General features: G+C 33.6%; 2 protein-coding genes across 2 annotated transcripts; one reads left to right on the forward strand and one right to left on the reverse strand.

Moving 5' to 3' along the window:
- The first annotated feature begins 445 nt into the window (after nucleotides 1-445).
- LOC133308092 (probable calcium-binding protein CML15) lies at nucleotides 446-931 on the forward strand. Its single transcript, XM_061508683.1, has one exon. It carries the CDS (start codon nucleotides 446-448, stop codon nucleotides 929-931), a length of 486 nt encoding a protein of 161 aa, XP_061364667.1.
- Nucleotides 932-3,169: 2,238 nt separating this feature from the next.
- LOC133308080 (putative phospholipid-transporting ATPase 9) lies at nucleotides 3,170-10,279 on the reverse strand. Its single transcript, XM_061508669.1, has 11 exons — nucleotides 9,890-10,279; nucleotides 7,968-9,316; nucleotides 7,743-7,853; nucleotides 6,778-7,054; nucleotides 6,518-6,606; nucleotides 6,317-6,425; nucleotides 6,025-6,234; nucleotides 5,622-5,747; nucleotides 5,363-5,461; nucleotides 4,876-5,067; nucleotides 3,170-3,889 (listed from the first exon to the last, which is right to left on the reverse strand). The coding sequence occupies exons 1-11, from the start codon at nucleotides 10,277-10,279 to the stop codon at nucleotides 3,260-3,262; spliced, it is 3,582 nt and encodes a 1,193-aa protein (XP_061364653.1). The 3' UTR covers nucleotides 3,170-3,259.
- Between the last annotated feature and the right edge of the window lie 11,843 nt (nucleotides 10,280-22,122).

A 22,122-nucleotide genomic window follows, 5' to 3' on the forward strand; every position in this document is an offset into this window, starting at 1 on the left:
TCATTGTTGATATTAATTTATTAATGTTTGATAACAAAAACATAATATCAATTATCTAAAAATGGAAATTTTTCTCTTATTTGAATTTAGCTTTTAATTTACATAAAATTTAATTTATATTTTTATGTAAATCCAATTTTATTTTTATTGTTTTTTGGGGTAGGATGTAGCCAGATCCGCTGCACCCAAGATTTGTTAGATGCAATGGGAAGCTTTCTGGACCTCATAGGTTCTAGAATGTTAGCCTGTTCTGCCGTTATACGTGACGCCACTCGCGCGCTTTTCGTTGCTAATCTTCGCTCGTAAAAGAAACAAAATAAATAGATGTTACCTCTAACCCTAAACAAACCCTCATCCCAAAATCTCTGTAGTTTTGGATTCCATATTTATTTTTTTGGCATTGTGTTCATACATTGTTGTTTTGTTGATTTTATTGAGAACAAACATGTCAGAACTCCAAGTTGATGATCAACTCATTCAGTTAAGGGAAATTTTTGCAAGATTTGACATGGATTCAGATGGAAGCCTAACAATTTTAGAACTCGCCGCGCTCCTAAGATCGTTGGGGCTCAAGCCCTCAGGTGACCAAATTTACATGTTGTTAGCCAACATGGACTCAAATGGAAATGGTTTTGTGGAGTTTGATGAATTGGTGGATGCCATATTGCCTGATATGAGTGCACAGATCTTGTTGAATCAAGAGCTTCTCCTTGGTGTTTTTAAGTGCTTTGATCGTGATGGCAATGGTTATATATCAGCAGCAGAGTTAGCTGGTGCAATGGCCAAAATGGGTCAGCCACTTACGTATAGAGAGCTAACAGAGATGATCACAGAGGCTGATATTGATGGTGATGGTGTAATTAACTTTAATGAGTTTGCCACTGTAATGGGTAGGTCAGCCTCTGAGTTCTTAGGCTTTGCATTGTGGTGACCACAGGTTCATCATAGTAAAAAAAGGTTGTGAGAAAGAGTTTAAACTTCATAAAGTTTTTTTTTAGATAATTTTATTTAATATTCATCAAAATACACTAATAAAAGTGTGTGAGTCTATATATATATATATATTTTTTTTTCTTTCTCTTGTTTTCATATGAATTCACAGGACCTTATATATATTTTGATAAATATTAGATAAAATTATTTAATTAAATTTAGAAACTTTAAACCCTTTTGACAATTATAACATGTTTCTTTCCTTTTTGTCATACCAAAATGGCTGGGAGGAAATATTCTTTGACTAACTGTTAAATTCTTCAATTCTTTATTTTTTTTCCTTCAAATGAGGCATGTACTATATTTTTTTTTCAATTTTTTTTTTTTTTACTTTTTGGGTTCTATAGTATATGTTTAGTGGGTTGCTGGAAATATGCTACATCATTGAGAATTTGAGGGGAATGATACTGTATTAGAAAAAAATGAACAAAGGAATCAAATAAGGATATTTTGGTTTCTCCTCACAATGTGGGACCGATAATCTTGATTTCTATGTGCCGGTGGAGAAATTCTTATTTTAGCTACCTTTCAAAGGACCCTTCTTTTCCCCTTGTGGGCCTTGTGGAGGAGGAATATTTAAGGAAGAATTTTTTCCATTTTTCCTACCAAAAAAAAAAAAGTCTTTGGTTTGGAAGAAGAGTTTACCTAACTCTCTGTGATTTGTGGGATGAGTAAATTAGCTATTGTGTATATCTTACTGCTGGATTTGCTTATCTTATCTGAAAGATAATTCAGGACATCTTGTCTGTATTTTTCTTTTCCGATTAAAGCTTGATGGCATGTGATTCATATCCTACAGGACGATCAATCCTTGATGCAAAAATTTTAGTATGAGATGTTACCCCTTCATAAAAATAACTAGAACTAACGAACGCACTTACCAGAATAGACTATTTGAACTTACCAATTATTTTTATGTCTATTCTCATAAACCACAGTTTTTCATTTCCCACAAAAGAACATAATCAACCCATATAGCACTATTTCTTCCTTTATGGGCTCACACATGTTGTATTAAATATGACTTCCAGAAAAAACTGCCTCTTAAGCAATGGACTTTGTGTGTAAAGTAACTATGACAGAATATCACGCAACTACAAGGAATTAATATATTCTCTTGCGACTTAGGAAGTCTCAATATGAACCATTTTAGTGTTGATTTTTAACTGAAAAAGTACATAAAAGGGAGCATGAAAGATTGAATCCGAATTAAGAGACTTTTCTTCTAGAGTAAATATCATTTTTGGTCCTCAGCAAATTTCACGATGCCCGCTTTAGTCCCTAGCAAATAAAAAAGCCCATCGTGATCCCTAAGAAATTCAAAATGGACCCATTTAGTTGAAATCGTGGTCCCTCACAAATTCAAAAAAGACCCATATTAGTCCTCAAAAGGACTAAAATGGGTCCATTTTAAATTTTTTAAAGACCACGATGGGCTTTTTTATTTGCTAGGGACTAAAACGGGCATCGTGAAATTTGCTGAAAATCAAAAAAGATATTTACTCTTTCTTCTATGCTACCATAATTCATACAATCATACATTATTGATCTTGAAGCAGCTAAATTTTATCATTATGCTCTTAACAAATAGAGTAAAGACCCTTATTGATCCCTAACAAAAAACACGGTCCCCACTTTAGTCCCTTACAAAAATAAATTAGTCAGTTAGTCCCTAACAAATTCAAGGTGGACCTATTTTAGTCCTTTTGAGGGACTAATATGGGTCTTTTTTGAATTTGTGAGGGACCACGATTTCAACTAGATGGGTCCACTTTGAATTTGTTAGGGACTAACTGACTAATTTATTTTTGTAAGGGACTAAAATGGGGACCGTGTTTTTTGTTAGAGACTAAAAAAGGTATTTACTCTAACAAATAAAATAACATAGGGTACAGATTGCTTCAGTTTGCCTTGTTAAAAGGTATCTCTTGACATTTCTTGCCAGCTAAGGAAGGAGAATATCTTTGGCATATCAGATATACCGAACTCGATACATCTTTTTTCCAAATTTGGAAAAAAATTTACCACTTTTGAATTTTTTGTTTCCCGCCACATTACAAATTTTTCGAAATTCGAAACAAAGATGTATCGAGTACAGTATATCCAATGTACCAAAGATATTCTCGTAAGGAAGACCCATATCTCTACCTTTAATATATACAATGGAAGACCGTTATAATCTGTATTAACAAATTTAGGGTTATGTTCAGGCCAAAGAGTTTTCCATACAACAAAGAAACCAAAAAAACTTTCATGTTAATGGTTTTCAGACTTTAAAACTCTTGGATGCTTCCAAACTTTGGGATGATTCAAAACGAGCTGTGAACCCAACTGTTGTGTGTCTTATTGATCTTTGCCTCACAACATTAACATATTCTGGGTCAGTTGCTTGCCCATCATTTTGTATCCAATGTATCATTTGATGGAACATAGGGAAGAACCGCATTTGGATTGAAGCATAGGCAAAATATGGAAGGAGTGAAGCAACAAGCACAAGCAAAGTGATGAGCCAATAAGATGGTGCTGGTGCACAAGCTTCAATTAAGACCTTATAGGCAGTGGTTGATAAGGAGGGGTCCATGGTTCCATAAGCTAGGAGGAATGTATACCAAAAAAGAATGCCACCCCAGATGAATATATGTTGTATGTAAGTGAAGTAACTAATAGATAATGCCATTTGGCAATTCACGACCCACACAACACATGTGTATAAGGTGGCACCAAGAACTTCCTGTCCCACAACTTCCCCTCCTTTGCGGAATGCTTGATGTTCCATTGCATTGATGGAGAAGAAGAATATTATGGTAGCACTCAAGACTCCATTGAATGACCAGCCAAGAATCCTTTTCCAGCTAAATAGGACATTTTGTACACCTTCTTGATATAATAATGGGAACTGAAAAAATGAATACAGAATGAAAGACGTCATGAGATGAAGATTATTGTGTAGTTTATATATCAGAGGAATCAAAAATTCTAACAGAATGGCATTGAAAAGTGATTAGAACCTTGGGATCTGAACATTCCACCACGCTCCGCAGCCCCGGCGCCCACGAGTGCTGGCTTTGTGCTAGTCTTTTACTAGCCCCGGGCAAACAGTGCAATGCCAGCGTCACCACCCACGCCGCTCGATTGCAACGGGGAGACATAGTGAAAGGCTCTGATACCATTTGATAAGAACCTTGAGATGCACCACCCCAAAAACTAACTCAAATAGTGGGAGTGCCCAAGGCCTTATAAAGGCCAAATTAGTTGCCATAGAACCAATGTGGGACTTCAAGTCCCATACCTTGCAAATGGGATCGTAACATTCCACCACGCTCCGCAGCCCCAGCGCCCTGCGGGCTAGCTTTGCGCTAGTCTTTTACTAGCCCCGAGCGAACACTACAATGCCGGCGTCACCACCCGCGTCGCTCGATTGCAACCGGGAGACATAGTGGAAGTATCTGATACCATTTGATAAGAATCTTGAGATGCATCACCCCCCAAAAGGTGCGAGTGCCCAAGGCCTTATAAAGGCCACATTAGTTGCCCATATAACCAATGTGAGAACTTTAAGTCCCATATCTTGCAAATGGGATCGTAGCATTCCACCACGCTCCGCAGCCCAGGCGCCCACGCGAGCTGGCTTTGCGCTAGTCTTTTACTAGTCCCGGGCGAACATTGCAATGCCGGTGTCACCACCCACGCCGCTCGATTGCAATTGGGAGACATAGTGGAAGGCTCTGATACCATTTGATAAGAACCTTGGGATGCACCATCCCAAAAGCTAGCTCAAAGGTGGGAGTGCCCAAGGCCTTATAAACCCCATATTAGTTGCCCATACAACCAATGTGGGACTCCAAGTCCCATACCAAAAAGAAATTGAGTTTGAAGGGTTACCTTGAGACAGAATCTAGCAGAGACATCCTGGTCAAACACTCCCAAGGCAATTACAGGAAGGGAAGTGAAGAATACGTTATATAGTGACAGGAACCAATCATTGTATGCAGCTTGCCCCGAGAATGAGGCATAGATCTCATAGAAGAATAGTGTGAAGCCAAAGGCAATATTCTTGTAAAAGAAGTAGCAGATCTGCAAAACAAAAAAGGTGGTCCACATAGCTTTATTAATTGAAGGAATGCGCAGTTCGAGTAACAAAGAGAAGAAGAATCACATAGTGTTGTTTATGAAGTTCAGTGTTTCCATGCAACACTTAAGCTTCACAAAATATTCATTACAGCTAAATAAACTATGTTTGAAGAATTGATGTCAACGTGGGCTTTGTAGTAATCGAATTAAAGCATTGAAATAAGTACAGATTCTGTATGAATATATTAAATGGAGAAGCCTATGTTTTAATGTAATATTTGTTAGGTCAAGTTGTTACCATTGATGTGATTCTTCTGTAACACCAATGTCCATGCACAAGAAGTAAACGCTCTAGAAATCGGAATTGGGCAATTGCGACATCACTTGACATAACTGCCTGAAAATTTTAGTGAAGCAGTTGAGAACTAATAATTTAGGATCTAAAAAGAACAAAAACAGAAAAATAAAAAATAAGAATAAATGTCGTGGTAATTGTAAGGTAAAAGGTAACAAAAACCAAAAGAAAATTTGTTGTAAGCATGATATTTCAGATTTACCTGCATTCCTTCTACACCACTTATACCAATCCCAATGTCTGCTTCTTGGAGCATTCCAACATCATTTGCTCCATCACCAATTGCTAGAGTTGTACAACCAGTTTTAATCTTTACTAGTCTAGTAACCTGCATTATTATAATAGAAACACCTTTAAAAACTGAACATGTTGAAATCACCATAGAAGGAGACTAGCATTGACCCTTTTACCATATTATTTTGCAATAAATGTCTCTGCCACATTGGCCATAAGCTTCAAGATAGAATAAAATTCTATTGCTTTATTTCAAGTAAGAAAGTACTATTGGGTCTAAGTAATAAGAGAGAAAACATCTGCAACTTAAACTTATAAAGAAAAAAAGAGAAACTACAGAGACTAATTATAGAGTCACAAGGAAAACTTACAAGTGCTTTCTGCTTGGGAGATGAACGGCAGCATATAACAGATGCACAGCCAACAGCAAGTGCAAGAAACAAGTCCTTGACATCATCTTCTAGTGCATAAGAGAGAGACTTTCCATCAATGATAAGAGCTAATGCCTCGGAGTTTTCATCAGATGCAGCAAGTAATGCCTTTCCTTCCCTTAATTGTCGAAGAACACTTTCCTTAATTGCCTAAAGAATCAGTAAGCTTACATCAAAATCATATATCCAATAACCTGAACTTCAATGGGTAAAACATTACTAAAGGGTTTACCGCTGCAGCAGCAGACTTGTCCTCCACTTTCTCCAGTGATTTGGTTTCTGGCGTGTCTGAACTAATTATAATTTGCTCCATTCCTTGTCTGAGTAAACTACAAGCAAAACTGCAGTCACACAGAAATTTTCAAATCAGTGACATGACATCATATTATGATCACAAAGGATTTCAAAATCTATTGATATACTTTGAACTTACCCAATATTAATTGCTGTCTCCATTTTATCACCTGTCAAAACCCATAGCTTAATTCCTGCCTGTGCTAACTTGTCAATGCACTCAGGAACCTATATGACACAAAGGGATTCATAAGAACACAACATAAAGAACTGTTGCCAGTTATTATCACATCATAGGATATGGCTAATTTCAAAGTACACAAATATTAACTGCTCTAGCTCTGCTAATTAGTCAAACAAGTTAAAAAAAGAAAGAAAAAAACACTATTTATAACATACCCCATTTTGAAGTTTATCTTCAACTGCAGTAGCACCAAGAAGAATTAAATCCTTCTCAATCTTTTCTGATATTTCCTCTACAATTTGCTCTCGGTCTGCACTCACTATGTTCTTGGCCTCCATAAACTCTTTATTAAATAGATTGTACTCTTCCTCATCAAGTTCGCGATATGCAAGTACCAAGGTCCTCAAGCCAGCATCAGCATATTCATTGATGTGCTGCATAGTCTTCTCTTCAAACTCCCTTCCATTCTTTTCAAGTCGTTCAAACATGACACTGATTGTGAACGCCACAAAGAAAAGTAATTTAATGTTTTGAACATTTGAAACCGATTGGAAATGATAACTCGTATATTTAAGATAGCCATGCAGAGATTAAGGGACTTAATGGAACAAAGCCAAATATTAAGATGAACTGATATTCCTTAGCAATGATTGGACATTGTGTATCTCCAAAGTTAATGTAAAAAAACACTGGCTGTTTGTTTCACAAATGAAACTAGCCATATCAAATATAGGGTGTGGACAAGGAAGTATTTAGTGACAAATTTCTGTCTCAATTCTGTTAGTTCACTCTACCCAACCACCATAAGGGGAAAGGGAAAACCCTATGGTACACTAGGCTCTTTGACTTTGTGAGGATAGGGGTGAGGGTTTATTATATGCAACCTTACCTTTGCATTTTCTGTAAAGAGACTGTGACCTCCCGGTGTTCAAGGTCTTTCCTAAACCCAAACTAGATCCCTGACCTTCTGGTCACAAAAAAGCAACCTTACCACTGCTACAACACCAAAAAGAGATGGGGAAATTAATAAATGCTGCCTTACGAATTAATAAACCTCTTTTGATCCAAAAAGTAGGCAACCATATACCAGGAGTGAATTTTTCCCTAGAAAAATGTCTATACTGTGCCATATTTAATCTTTCAAGTATAGGATTTCAAAATATTGAACAAGATTACAAACCTGTCAGCACCTTTGCTAAGTAGTAGTAGTTTCCCTTCCTCATCTCTTACAACTACAGACATCCGCTTTCTTGCACTACTAAAATCTAATATATTTAAAAGTTTGTAGGACCTGCAAAAGTGAAATTAAACTCTTATTTTAATGCACAACTCAAGTTTCAAATGGCACATAAATGTAAAATATAGAACATCAAGTTTACACATACAAGAACAACAAAAACCTGACCTTCTAGTTGTCTTGCCTGATGTGGAATTGAATTCGCGAAGCGAAATAGTTGTCTGTGTCCTTTCATAAAACTCAAATCCAAGTTCTCTGGCTGCAATCACAAAAGCTGCCTCATCAGGGGACTCAGCTTCATAAGAAACTTTGCCAGTTTCTTCTTCAATTTCAGGTATTGCAGTATGACATACTGCCAACAACCGCAGGAAGTTCTGGATTACATTGGCATGAGGTTCTTTGACCCAATTTCCATTCATGATCCTTTCATCCATGAAGTTAAAACCTTTAACAGATGACTTTGCTTCAAAAATCTCAGCAACATTGTCATCTTCTGTCAGCTCTTGTCCTAAAGGTAATCCTTTTCTCCTGGCTAGAGCTCTCTCAACTTCTGTAACTCCTCGTCCGTAGGGAATGCCAGCAATAGAACACTTGACAAATTCCATAGAATTGCAAGTCAAAGTTCCTGTTTTATCTGAAAGTATAGTATCAACTTGGCCAAGTTCTTCATTCAAATTTGAGGTACGAGCATGTGCTGGCTGGTCAGTTTCCCCATAATACATGTGAACATCCTGGTTGATGAAAATGCTTTGAAGAACTTTCACAATTTCAATGGAGACATACAATGATATCGGAATCAAGTAACTATACAACATAAGTGCAGTCAAGAAATGCAGAATGGCTGCAACTGGTGCTTTCTTTGGATCATAGTAAATTGTGGTATCATCTGGTCTAAGGTACCATCTCTTCATTACACCATTTTCAAGGTCCTCTCTTGTTGCAATCCCAAAGAAAATAGAACCAATAAAAGAAATAAAAAATAAGACAAAGAACAGAAAGTAGACGATCTTATCCATCCGTTTCTCAACTTTGCTTCTCTTTGATGGAGGCTCTGTAGAATTCTGCATAACCTTTGTATCATGGCCTGTAAAGATTACCACAGCATAGATAAAATCTGTGTTCTTCAGCTTTGAGTCCCTAAGCAGTAGCTGCTGAGGTGCAAGAGGATACAGTTGATCTTGGAGATCAAGGCTGCCTATAAATGAGTACAAATTTGCATTTGGATCTTCACATTTGATGATAGCCTGAAAATTTTGGAAGCTTGAGTCTTCTTGCAACTTTGAAGTTTCTTCCAGTGCTTGTTTCAGCTTAAGATTTGTTTCTCCATCAAGATTCAAGGTCTCAACGTAGCAAATTGCATCGTCATAGCTTGATGAAAGTAAGATGAGATCAGCAGGGAAAAATTCATCTTTTTCAACCTTTACTATGTCTCCAACTTTCAAATCTTTCCATTTAGAATACTCAAAAACACCTTCTCCACGATGCATTTTAACCTTTCTGTTATTCATCTCGATATCCTGATGCAATTACAAGACTATATTTCAGACCTAAGAATAATCAAGAGTAGCAGAAAAAAAAGCAACCAAGTAAAGATTTTAAGGAAAGGAAATGTTAACTAACACCAATGTAACCCTATTAGTACTTCTCTGTCAAAGAATATTAGCATATGCTAAGATAAAAAAAAAAAAAATTAATCACTACCCCTATATTGCAAAGAGGATGTTTCCCGAATTTGAACCTCTAACTTTGCAATCACAAAGGAGCAGACATATTTCAAAAAATACATATATCTGGGCTGTGAGCATATACAATAATACATATATATTTGAAAATACAAGAGAATAAAAAACTATCAGTATCGTGCATTCATTCACTCAAATGTGGACATTCCTAAAATAACTCAAAGCATGAGTTTAGTGCAGAAGCCACTTTTCCTCTCACAATTTCCTTACCATAGTAACTGTGGGCTAACTGCAAAAGTATGTATATTAAAAAACTTTCTACGGACAATATTCAATTTGCATAAAGTTTAGAGAACAGAAACATCATCTTAACCACAAATTTGAAGCAAAAGCAGATACAATCATGACCTGCTTTTTCCTCCTCCAATCCTCAACTGCCTCTTTCCCCATTGTAGCAGCAACCACAACCACAAGAGGAACTACATTGCTGATGGCTGAATAAGGAGATACTGGAAAGAACGACAAGATTCCACAAACAAGGAAGTAAAAATTGGCAACTCTCCTGAATTGCTCAAACAAGGACTTGGGTAGGAAAGTAGCAAGTGTATATTTAGTAGTTCTGACATAATTGTCACCATAATTAAGAAGAATCCCTTCAGCATGTTCTGGTTCGTTGCAGTACACTATCCTTGAGAAGCCAGGGCCTCCTATTAGTGAATGTTCACCTTTGAAAGATGCTTTCCCACATGAGAATGCATGGATTCTGCTGAAGTGGTGCTTCCTTTTATGACCACCCATCTTCTTCAATTATTATAGGTTCCAAAAGCTTACAAGTTACACTACAACCTTGTTTGATTCAGCTTTTAAATAAGCTCCAAAGACTCAAGAATCCTCAAAAACCAGATTTGCAAAGATCAACAAAGTCACTGCAGATATTCAGGCCAAAACTACTTAGACAAAGAAACATGGCATAAAAGCAAAAAATAAGTAAATAAAAAAATAAACAAAGCAATTTCAGTTGGAAATAAGTGATTGTATAAAGTGAAAAATATTGAGCTCTTGAACCAATAATGCACCTGTCAAATAATGATAGACCCAGAAAAAGACAGCTTCAAATCCTTGTCAAGATTTCGAAGCTAGAATATATCTCTGTTCAGTGTTCACTGTTCAGAGTTCAAAGGCAGAACTTTTCAATGAAAGTTAACTGAAACAGCAGGGAAGTGTTACTTCTTTCATTGGGTTAGAAGCTTGAAATTAAACTGGCATCTCAGTTTGACTCGTAGCTAAGAAGATAGAAAAAACCTTTAAACGTGCACATGGTACTATTGGGTCTTCCCTTCTAAAAGAGTTCAAACACTTAACAACTTTAATAAAGATATTATTATGTACCAAAACAATATAAATAAATTAAGATATTATTATCATCTATTTGTATTTAGTATTTCACATTAGAATAAATATATGAAAGCGTGAAAAAATTGGAAAATAAAAATGGCTGACAAATTCATTTACAAAACTAATTCTTATGTCGCTGGCAAGTTGAAGCATACCAAAACTTTCTAAACCAAACTAAATTCCAACCATAAAGTTCGTTAGACCACCATCTAGCACTCTGCATTTAATGGGAAAATAACTAAGGCTTCTAGAAATTTTATCTAGAAGACAAAATTTGACATCAAAAGTACTTCAAGAAAATCTGTAAAAGTAAAAAGTGGTTTTTCTTGTTCTACATTTTCTTTTTCTTTTATTAATGGTTTACCCCCAAAAAATATATATTAAGGGAGCGTTTGGTACAAGAATTTTGGTCGGATTTTCGGGAAACGGAATTTTTCTAAATTTTAAATTTTCGGATATTATCGTAAACTGAATATAAAAATTATATTTTTGAAAATCGAGATTCTCCGACAAAATTTTTTTTTTTTCCTCTACCGAACGACCCCCTAAGGGAATCAGAATTAGTCAAATTACTGTAAAAGCGTATGGATATTGTATTTAAATGAAGGGTTCACTTTTTCCTAAGTTACTGCAGATAAGTTATCTGCAGTAAGCCAATACGACGTCGTTTTGGGACGGAAATCATGGTATTTTTGTAATTTTAATTTATTTTAGGGTTATAATAGTCTTTATATTTATAATTTTTTAAGATTTCAATACCAAAACGATGTCGTTTTGAGAATAAATGCAGATAACTTCTCTGCATTAACTGTGGAAACATTTTCCCCTTAAATGAATCATTAAATATTTATTCGATATTAATTTTATAATAAAATTCTAATTTTTTATGAAAAATAATTAGTATTCAATCAAATGTTCAGGGGGGGGGAACTCGCGGATGAATGACCGTTTAATGCTAACTATAAAAATTAATTACCCAAATAATTCAGTTTCAAAACAATATATTAAATTAATGCAATTGGTCCGACATGGGGTACAAATGAGTCGCGCCAAATCAGAATTTAGCTTAAATGGACTAAGCTGATTTAAATTATTTCAAGTCTAGTTTGGCTCGTTCGCCTGATGTAAACAAAATTGTAAGCTTGATCTGGCTTATAAAGCTTGTCAAACTTTCAAAAATAACATGTTGCATTCCATAAAATATAGATTATATGATAATTTTATTTCTTTTACATGTTTAACTTAATGGAAAGTCAAAATAGTATAATAGTGGGGATGCCTTTAATGGAAATTTTGGAAAGAGGAAAAATTTGTCAAAGGGACAAAAAAAATATATGAAGAATAAGGACTTACTATCAGTTTTGTAGATTTCCACCAACCAATTTATATGAGAATTTCCTAACAAAAAATAATCAAATAAATAAAGAGAAAAAATAAAAAAAAAATCACATAAATAAACACATGTCCAACATATGTATACAACACCTATAAATCAAATACTATGTTACTTTTATAATGAAAATTTTGAAAAGATGCAATTTTGTCAATGGGACGAAAAAATAGCAAAAAGTACAAAGAATAATGACTTATACTATTAGCTGCAAAAATCTTGAGAGATAATGGTGAGCGATGGACAGTCTATAAGGGATGAGAAGTTGAGAAAGAGTAGTAAAATATGGCGGAGGATAGGAGTGCTAAACGAACCAAGAGCCTTTGGTTCGGCTTGTGAAAATCTGGGCTTACGTGTCTAAAATTGGTTGTTTTGTTCAGACTTTGACTTGTATAAAAGCTCGTTTAATAAAAAGACTTCAGGCTTCAATTCAAAAGCCTGGACTTCAAGTATACTAACTTTTATTTTTATTTTATATTTTTTATACTACTCATAATAGCATTCTCTCTCTCTTCAACCCATTTCATCTCATTTTATTGGTTAAACAGACTTTTTGAATGATTTTATTCTATATTATGTTGTTTGGATATACATTGAATTTATGATTCTTTGTGAAATTATTAGTGCTTTTGATCGTATATTCTGTTTGGATAAAAAAAATTGTCTTATTTATTTTTTAACAGGCTAAACCAAGATTTTATTTTTTTGTAAATAAGTCAGGCCACGGGCTGATAATTATATCCATAACAGGTAACAAGCTAGGTCAGACTGTCACATTTAAACACACGCATAGCTTTTTAAGACCAAAGTTCGGCTGGCTTGGCCCGTTAACACCCCTAGTGGAGGAGGAAAAAGCGATGGTGAGACAAAGGATTTAGGTTTAAGAACATATGTGATTGCCAAGTAAGAAAATGAAAGATTGCAGAAAATTAAAAAAAAAATCATAAAATATTATTCTATTGAAAAATAATGTAACATTCTCTATAATTGGCTAGCAAAGAAAATATCACATAAATTCTTAAATCTTATTTTAAATTAAAGAGTATAAGATTCTCACGTAATTGATATAAAATAAAGCATATGATAAAGTATTCTTAAAATTTAATTATACAGAAGTCAAGTTCACTATTACATCTGAAATACATCATAATCTAAAATAATAATAAAAATATTTTTTTATTCTATCAGTTGCTCCACTGAACTCCGTACAGTCTTCAAAGTCTTTAACCATAGAGTTTTATCATACTCCAATGATACACATACTGGCATGCTTATTATCCGAAAATGTTAGCATAGAAACAAAAAAACGTGAGATAAATCTAAGTAATATTGGGGTTTTTGAACTATAACCAATCGAGTCACTTTAGTGAAAAATATCATTCTCTAAAACATATTGATAATAAGAAAATAATATCATGAATAATATATATGAGCTTAGACCTTTGTGGGTTCTTTATTCAAACATACTCAAACCTTTGTGGGTTCTACGCAAACCTTTATCGGTTCTACGCAAACCTTTATCGGTTCTACATACAAACATATAAACAAATGTGTAGCCTTTTTTTTGGTAAACAAACGTGTAGCCTTTAACTGAAATGATTAATGCTCAAATTCTGTGAGCGCTCAAATTTTGTGGGTTCTGTATGTGAAAGATTCTATATGGCGGAGCTCAAACCATAATAAGGCGTCCTTACCTTATAACCATCTGATCCCTTTATGGATCACTCATATCAGAATTATTCAGTAAAAGATTAAATATTCCATTAATATCCATTTGGTACTAAAAGAATTCTTTAGTTCTATAGTCTTAATTCAAGATCATTCCTATAATTAATTTAAATAAATTCATTAAATCTACAAAGTCAAAGAAAACAGATAAACCAAAAGAATAGAAAAGATTCATGATTGGACAGAGTAACGACATCTTCACAGCTTTTAAAGAAATAATTTTTAAATATCAATTTTAAATATAAAATAGATAAAGAAGAATTAAAATAGGAGAATGGAGTTTTCTCCCAATATTACATTCCTTCTTATTTCTCCCACTTCTTTTTCTCTTTCTCTTTTCCTTCTCCTTTTTTCTCAGGTTCCTTTCTTTGTTCTCTCTGTTTTCCTTTCTCTTTCTTTTCTCTCGGTTCTGTCTCTTTCTCACCGCTTTTCTTTCTTCTTTCTCTCTCTATTTCTATCTTACGGTTTCTTTCTTTCTTTTCTGTTTCTTTTTTTTTCTTCATCAGGGTATATATAGATATATAAAAGTCACGTGTTAATTTCTTTTAAATTATCTAACTCAATCTTATCTGAATCTAACAAAAATCAAAGACTTTTATCCTCACTGGTTGCCTCTATATGTCCCATCTGTTATTTTATTTTTTTACATGGCACTAACAACGCCCACACACCCACACAATGGTGCTAACAATGCCATCTTGGCGCTTTAGGCACCACCTACTTCCTTTCTTTTTTTCTAACTGGCGTTAGGCGCCATCAATGGCGCCACCAATTTTCATTGGCTATATATATTTTTTCTGGATATTATATTTTCTCTCTCCTAAAAAATATTTTGTCTCCAAAATTTCGACATACCTTCTAAAAAATATATTTCTAAATAACTTTACTCAATTGCCTAAAATCCACCATGCTTCCGCTACATATAAATTTCCTATAATTTACATAATGGGCAAATAACTAATTTTATGCTAAAAATTATGGGTAATATTTTCCTCCTTTCACATGACACAACCAATTTTCCTACAGACACATAAAAGTGGGCTCATCAATTTTTTTACTTTTCTTTTATTTTAAAAATAGTGGCCCCTACAATTGATTGTCTCTATGACATGACCTAAGAATTTTCCTACAACATAATACTTATTTTTCCCAAAAATTATATCTATATCAATCATAGGTAAATAAACTAAATCTATCTCAAATAACTTTTCTTTGATTTGAAGAGAAAATTTCTACAAACTTGAAATGGGGTTATCCTTTTCCTTATGAGAATGAAAAATTCAAGATGAGAATGTAGAATGAAAATTGATAACTTTTTGAGCATAACATAGGGAAACGAAAGAATGAGTAGCCCCGAAATCATAAGGTATGGTTATAAGAAAATCTAGAATTAAACATGTACCTTGAGCTAGGTTTAAAACTTGAGTCGCTTACTAACCACTGAGATTAAAAAACTTCTTTTTTCTATAGATTGGTTGGTGAATTTTGACCTTGATTTTGAGGGCACTCCCTAATCAGGTGTCTTGACTTTTCACACTTTAAACATATGCTTTTTTTCTGCTAGGCACTCTCCAATATGATTTTTCTTACACTTAGGACATACATGAATATAAGAATTTCATTTGTCTCTCATTTTCTCTTCCTTCATTGCTAGCAGAGTTGTTTCCTGAGTCATGTACTAGTGGAAACCTCTCTTTGTCTCTGTCATCATTCTTCCTTCTTCAGTTTGTACCTTTGGTTTTCTCTTTTGCCTCCTCAGCTTCCAGCATGCTTGCTTCAATGTCTATGCACCTATTTATTAGTGATGAAAATTTTCTTACTTGATGTCCTATTATCATACTTTTGAGTTTAGATTTTAATCCAGATTCAAACTTAGTTGTCAACTATTCTTCATTAGGTTGATTCTGTACATAATTGGAATATCTGGATAGTTCCTCAAATTTTTCCACATATTCACTAACAGTCATATTTCCTTGTTTTAGTTCAAGGAATTCTATTTCTTTTTTTTTTCTTACACTGTGTGGAAAATATTTTTCCAAAAAGGCATAATTAAATATTTCCCAAGTAATTTATGATCCTTGACTTTGAAAATATCTTTTGGTACTTGTCCACAAATGTTCTACTTCTCCAATCAACATATATGTGACGAAATTTATCCGATGAATAATAGGATACACTACAACAAAAGCGGCATTCCACCACAGTAATTTAGCAATGCGCAATGCAAGTTGCAAATTGTTGGGGTGTAGACCCATTTAATCTGTTGGCCATTAGTACCACCGATTTTTCTAGATGTCTAAATTCCCAGTATTTCGGTCACTTATCGCTCCATCTATTCGGAAATATTTTTAAATCCATTTCGTCACTATCACTCCATTCTTCTAATCTGAGTTGAGGTTCGTTGAAAATTAAGAAATTTTGCTCTCTCTTTCCCTTATCATATCTTTTTTTTTTTGAATTTAATCAATATAAGGCTTAGATCTATAAACTGAGCAGTGATTTTATGCTAACCTTATTGATCTATTTGATAATACAACATTGGTTAATTAGTGCTTCGTCTTCCATTCGTCTTAGTTGATTCACTACGTCATCACTGGCCACACAATTGCTTTGATTAATTAGTGCTTCACTTTCCAGATCTCAAGCTCCTACTCTGCATTTTGCTGCTCTTGTTGTGATCTTCATTCTAGTTTTGCTGAGAATCTTGTCGTCAAAGTCGCATGAATTGAAGGTAGGGATTTCTTTTGGTTCATAGTTTTGGATTATCAGTGATTTAGCTGTAACTGGTGAAATAATGTTCTTATATGAAAATGCATGTTAAGTGTTTGACAAAAGGTTAATTGGACACTAGTTGGTTTCTTTCGTACTTCCGGTGATTGTATTGAGATTATGTAATGCGTGATTGCAGGAACCACACATTGTCCTTAATTGTGCTGCAATGTTGCTGTAAAACTAAATGATTGAGAACCTAGGATTTCTGCTTTCTATTTTATTGTGATAGGACTGAATTAAAAAAAAATTGCTTTCTATTTCTGCATTATGTTGTTCCTATTTTTTCTTCCTCTTATGCAGAAGAAATACCATTCTTTCTCCCCCTCGGAACTCTCTTCTTCATACATTACCATCATGGAAATAAACAGAGGCTTGAGATCAGAAACCATGAATTAATTATACAATATACATAAAAAAAATCAAAATAGGGTTAATTCATTAATTGCACCTAGCTAGCTAGAAATATTTCAAAGCAATGACACTGCTTTTAGACCCCTAACGCCTTCCTGCCCATTTTTTTGCAAGATCTGTAAAAGGCCATAAATTATATGATCAGTTAGGAATGCCCATTTATCTAATATTAACCAATAAAAGGAGAGGAAACAAAACACAAATGTGAATGTTATAAAATAAAGTGAAAAAGTTCATAAATAACTTCTGTTTTTTATCTATAAAAAGCTCTAATGTGGAGTGGGTACGTGATCTGCAACCAAAAAAGTTTTTTATTTTCTTTTCTTTTAATTATTTTATGGTCAATATGTTTGTGCTTGGTAGTTAGTACTTACTGTTTTCCGGCTAATCTTTCTTAGTTATCTACCATCATTGTCATTTTTTTTATACAAACAATCATTGTCATTTTAACTCACGGTAATACTATCAGCTTATTTACTCTATTTTGGCTTTTTTTTTGGTAATATCTATTTTGGCTTTTTTATTAATAATGTAGAACGGGACGTGTCCTTACATCGTTTTTAAAAGCGAGCTCTTGTGCACTTCAAAGTCTCTTATTTCAGTGTTTTATGGACACTACTTTTATTTGCAGGGCGATTTTGGGTAGTGTAAGTGACTATTGTAAAGACTGTGGATCTATAAAACATTTCAGCTTACAGTACTCATGCTTAGACTGTGGAATAAAGACCGTGTAAAGACAACTACTTGAGGTCTTGTAGGTAAATTTTATTAAATTTAACATAATATTATAGTATGTGAAGTAGATTCTTTCTTTGTATTTATGCTTGTAACTGTGTAGAGTATCTCCTCAAAAGTTATGGAAGTCTTGAATAATCGGCCTGTCTCTATACAATTAAAGGGACTAGTAAGATTCTTTTTTTGAGCTCCTTTTTACAGAATTGCAGAGTTTAGGTAATTTATCTACATTTCAGAATTATGCGAGAGTCAATTTTGTTGGAAACTTTACATTCTTTATATATGTCACTCCTCAGTTGATTTAATCATGTGGAGAGATATCTCAAGATCAGCATTTATTTTTGGTATTGGAACATTTATTATAGTTTCATCTACTTATGCAGAGGTCTGAGGTTAGAAATCCACACTATACATAGTTCATTTTATATATACTCTTCCTCTATTTTTGAAGAGAACCAAGAATTAACACTTCTTGATTCTTCTTTGTACAGTCTTATTTCTGTAATGTCCTATATGGGCCTTGTCTATTTAGCTGTCATCTTCCTCCATAGATCACTAGTATGCAGGTAAAAAACCCAGCGCAGAAGTTAAAAGTAAATAACAAAAAAATTATTATAGGATAATGAAAACTCTCTCTGATTCTTTTTTATTATTATTATTATTTGAATCAAACTATTCAGGGGGGTCATTGATGTAAAGGACACAAATTATGTATTGGGAGAAGAAGAAGCGATTAGGGTACTAAAATTGATCCTTCCTTACTTGAATGAGTTCTTGTCAAAACTCAGAGCCATGTTTTCTGGAGATCCTGGTACCACAATAAAAGTATTTCCTTTGCTCACTGATCATATGATTTCTTCTTTTTTGTAAGTTATGCAAGCTTTGAGGGTTTTTTTGGTATTAATTACATCCATTCATCTAAATGGATCAACTAAAGTACAAGATAGAACCTGTTCCTAGTCGTGCTTTATTAATATTAAATTAAATTATCAGTTAGTAAAATGCAAATCACACTCATCGAATCCACTTAATGAAATGGCGAAGCAAGAAGGTAAGCCTCAGCGATAAAACTAAGAAATTTGATTATTTTTATTCATTTTCAGTTTTTATGCGTTTGAATTTCTATTAGGATCTTTAGGTTTGGTTCTCTCCGTTTGATTGATCTTCTTGCAATGTTTGAGTTCCTCGGGTGCGTTCCTCTGTTACAGAGGCTTCCTAGTTCGTCTGTGCAGAAGATATCTCAACTTGTGATTGTCAAACACTATGGTAATAAGATTTGAATTTTTTTGAAGAATTTGACCTCGTTTTTCGTTGGATTCGACTTCGTGTAATGAATTGTGTTGAAATATGTATGGAAAATGTTATATTACTCATATGAGTTGAAAAAAAAATGTATTTTGTTAAATTATGTACTCCACTTTATTATTTGATTACCTCCCTTAATTTGGTTTTTGATTCTTCCATCAAATGAAATTTTTATTATTTGCTTTTTATATTATTGGAAGAATTTGCACTATTTTTTTTTAAAAAAAACTCTTTATAATTAGCCACGGTTCTATATGTGGCAAAATAAAATTTTTAACCATTGGGATCTAAATCGTTTAGCCACTAATTTAACGTGGCTAACATGACAGAAACCGTGGCTAATTCAATGTTACCACGCTCATTTAGACCGTACTCAAAAACAAAAAATACTATGGTTAAAATAATGCAACGCCCATTTTAGCCACGGTTTACCAAACAGTAGACAATTCGTTTACCCACGGTTTTGATCTTATTTTGCCACGGTTTTTGCTATGGCTAAACAACATTTTTGTTGTAGTGGATAGTCCATTACCAGGAATATTTTCTTAAGTTCTTTCACTCATTCTACATCTGCCTAAGGGTTATAATCTCCACAAAAAGTAGAAGATTTATGCTTATATAATTCAGTTAATCCTTTGTAATCAGGATTAAGTCCTCCCTGAGCATTTGCAGGTCTAGGTCCACTTTCACTTTCAGAGTTATGGGTGTGGTTTCTGGTTGCACGATTTTCTTTCAACTCTTGAATAATTAGCTAATTTGTCATTGTTCATTCTTTAAGAGGTTCTACCACTCGGGTAAATGCATCTATTACTGGGTTAACTTTTGGTTCAGACATTGAAGATGTTTGCATTATATCTACTATAGATATATATATATATATATATATATATATATATATATATATATATTGTTTCATGATAATGAGTTGATCAGACTCAGTATTAAATAACTCAAAATATGCATAATCTATAACAAGATACTAAGCAACATATAGTTTAAGTCTTTTGTTTACTTGAATCGTTGCTCTGATACCATAAAATATAACATCCTCTATAACTGGCTAGCATATATATTATAAATTCTTAAATCTTATTTTAAATTAAAGAGTATAAGATTCTTACGTAGTGGGTATAAAATAAAGCATATGTTAAAATATTCTTAAAATTTAATTATACAAAAGTCAAGTTTACTATTACATCTGAAATAAATCATAATCTAAACTGAAAAGAAACATTTTTTTATTCTATCAGTTGCTCCACTGAACTCGGTACAGTCTTCAAAGTCTTTAGCCATAGAGCTTATTTTTTTGGAAAAGTTAACATAAAAACAAACAAATGTAATATAAATCTCAGTAATATTGAGGTTTTTGAACTATAACTAATCCAACCACTTTAGTAAAAAATATCATTCTCCAAAACATACTGATAATAAGAAAATAATACCTTGAATAATAAAATAAGCCCAGACCTTTGTGGGTTCTTTATTCAAACATACCCAAACCTTTGTCGGATCTACATACAAACATATAAAGGAACGCGTAGCTTTTTACTGAAATAACTAATGCTCAAATTCTGTGAGCGCCCAAATTCTGTGGGTTCTGTATGGTGGAGCTCAAGCCATGATAATGCGTCCCTTATCCTATACCCATCTAATCCCTATGTGGGTCAGTCACATCAGAATCATTCAATAAAAGATTATATATTCCATTAATACCCATTGGGTACGAAAAGAATTATTTAGTTCTATGGTCTTGATTTGAGATCATTCTTATAATTAATTTAAATAAATTCATCAAATTTACCAAGTCAAAGATAACAGATAAACGAAAAGAATAGAAAAAATTCATACCAAAATATTTGGACAGAGTAACGACACTTTCACAACTTTTAAAGAAATAACTTAAAATATCAACTTTAAATATAAAATAGATAAAGAAGAATTAAAATTGGAGGATGGAGTTTTCTCCCAATATTACCTTCCTTCTTATTTCTTCCCACTTCTTTTTCTTTTCCTTCTCCTTTTCTCTCAGATTCCTTTCTTTGTTCTCTCTATTTTCCTTTCTCTTTCTTTTCTCTCGGTTCTGTCTCTCTCTCACTACTTTTCTTTCTTCTTTCTCTCTCTATTTCTTTTTTTGGTTTCTTTCTTCTTCAGGGTATATATAGATATATAAGCCACATGCTAATTTCTTTTTAAATATCTAACTCAATCTTATCCGAATCTAACAAAAATCAAAGACTTTTATCCTCACTGGTTGCCTCTATGTGTCCCTTCTGTTATTATTATTCTTTTACATGGCGCTAACAACGCCCACACACCTGCACAAAGGTGCTAACATCGCCTATACTTGTGCTAATAGCCATCTTGGCGCTTTTGGGGCCACCTACTTTTCTTTTTCTTTTTGTTTTTCTCAATAGCGCTAGGCGCCATCAGTGACGCCACCAATTTTCATTGGCGCCACCAGCGCCAACTATATTTTCTTTTTTTTTTCTTCTGACTATTACAAATAACAAGATACTACTCTATTAAAAAAATAAAAAGATAATATTCTATTGAAAAATAACAAGATACTATGATATTGAAAAATAATAAGATACTATTTTATTAAAAAATAATAAAATATTAGTTATTAAAAATATGAGTTGGGCTAGAAGGCTTAGAGGTCTGGTCTTTTAAAATAGGATTGTGGTTTGATTTTTAAAAAGACTTTTTAATAAATTCAAGCATGTACTATATTTAAAATGAATCAAGCCAACATAGGCCAATGTGTAGGCTCATGACAAACCGCCAACGCATTTACACCCCTTGTCGCCCATGATTGCAGGGCTAGCCTTACCAAATTAGTCAATGAGATTAATTTTATAGCCACAAAAATTTATAAATTGTGACTAATTTGTGTTCAAAATAA

Source organism: Gastrolobium bilobum, unplaced genomic scaffold (assembly GCF_033153095.1).
Source record: "Gastrolobium bilobum isolate Gb01-03AN ecotype WA unplaced genomic scaffold, APGP_CSIRO_Gbil_v1 utg7201, whole genome shotgun sequence".
NCBI lineage: Eukaryota > Viridiplantae > Streptophyta > Magnoliopsida > Fabales > Fabaceae > Gastrolobium > Gastrolobium bilobum.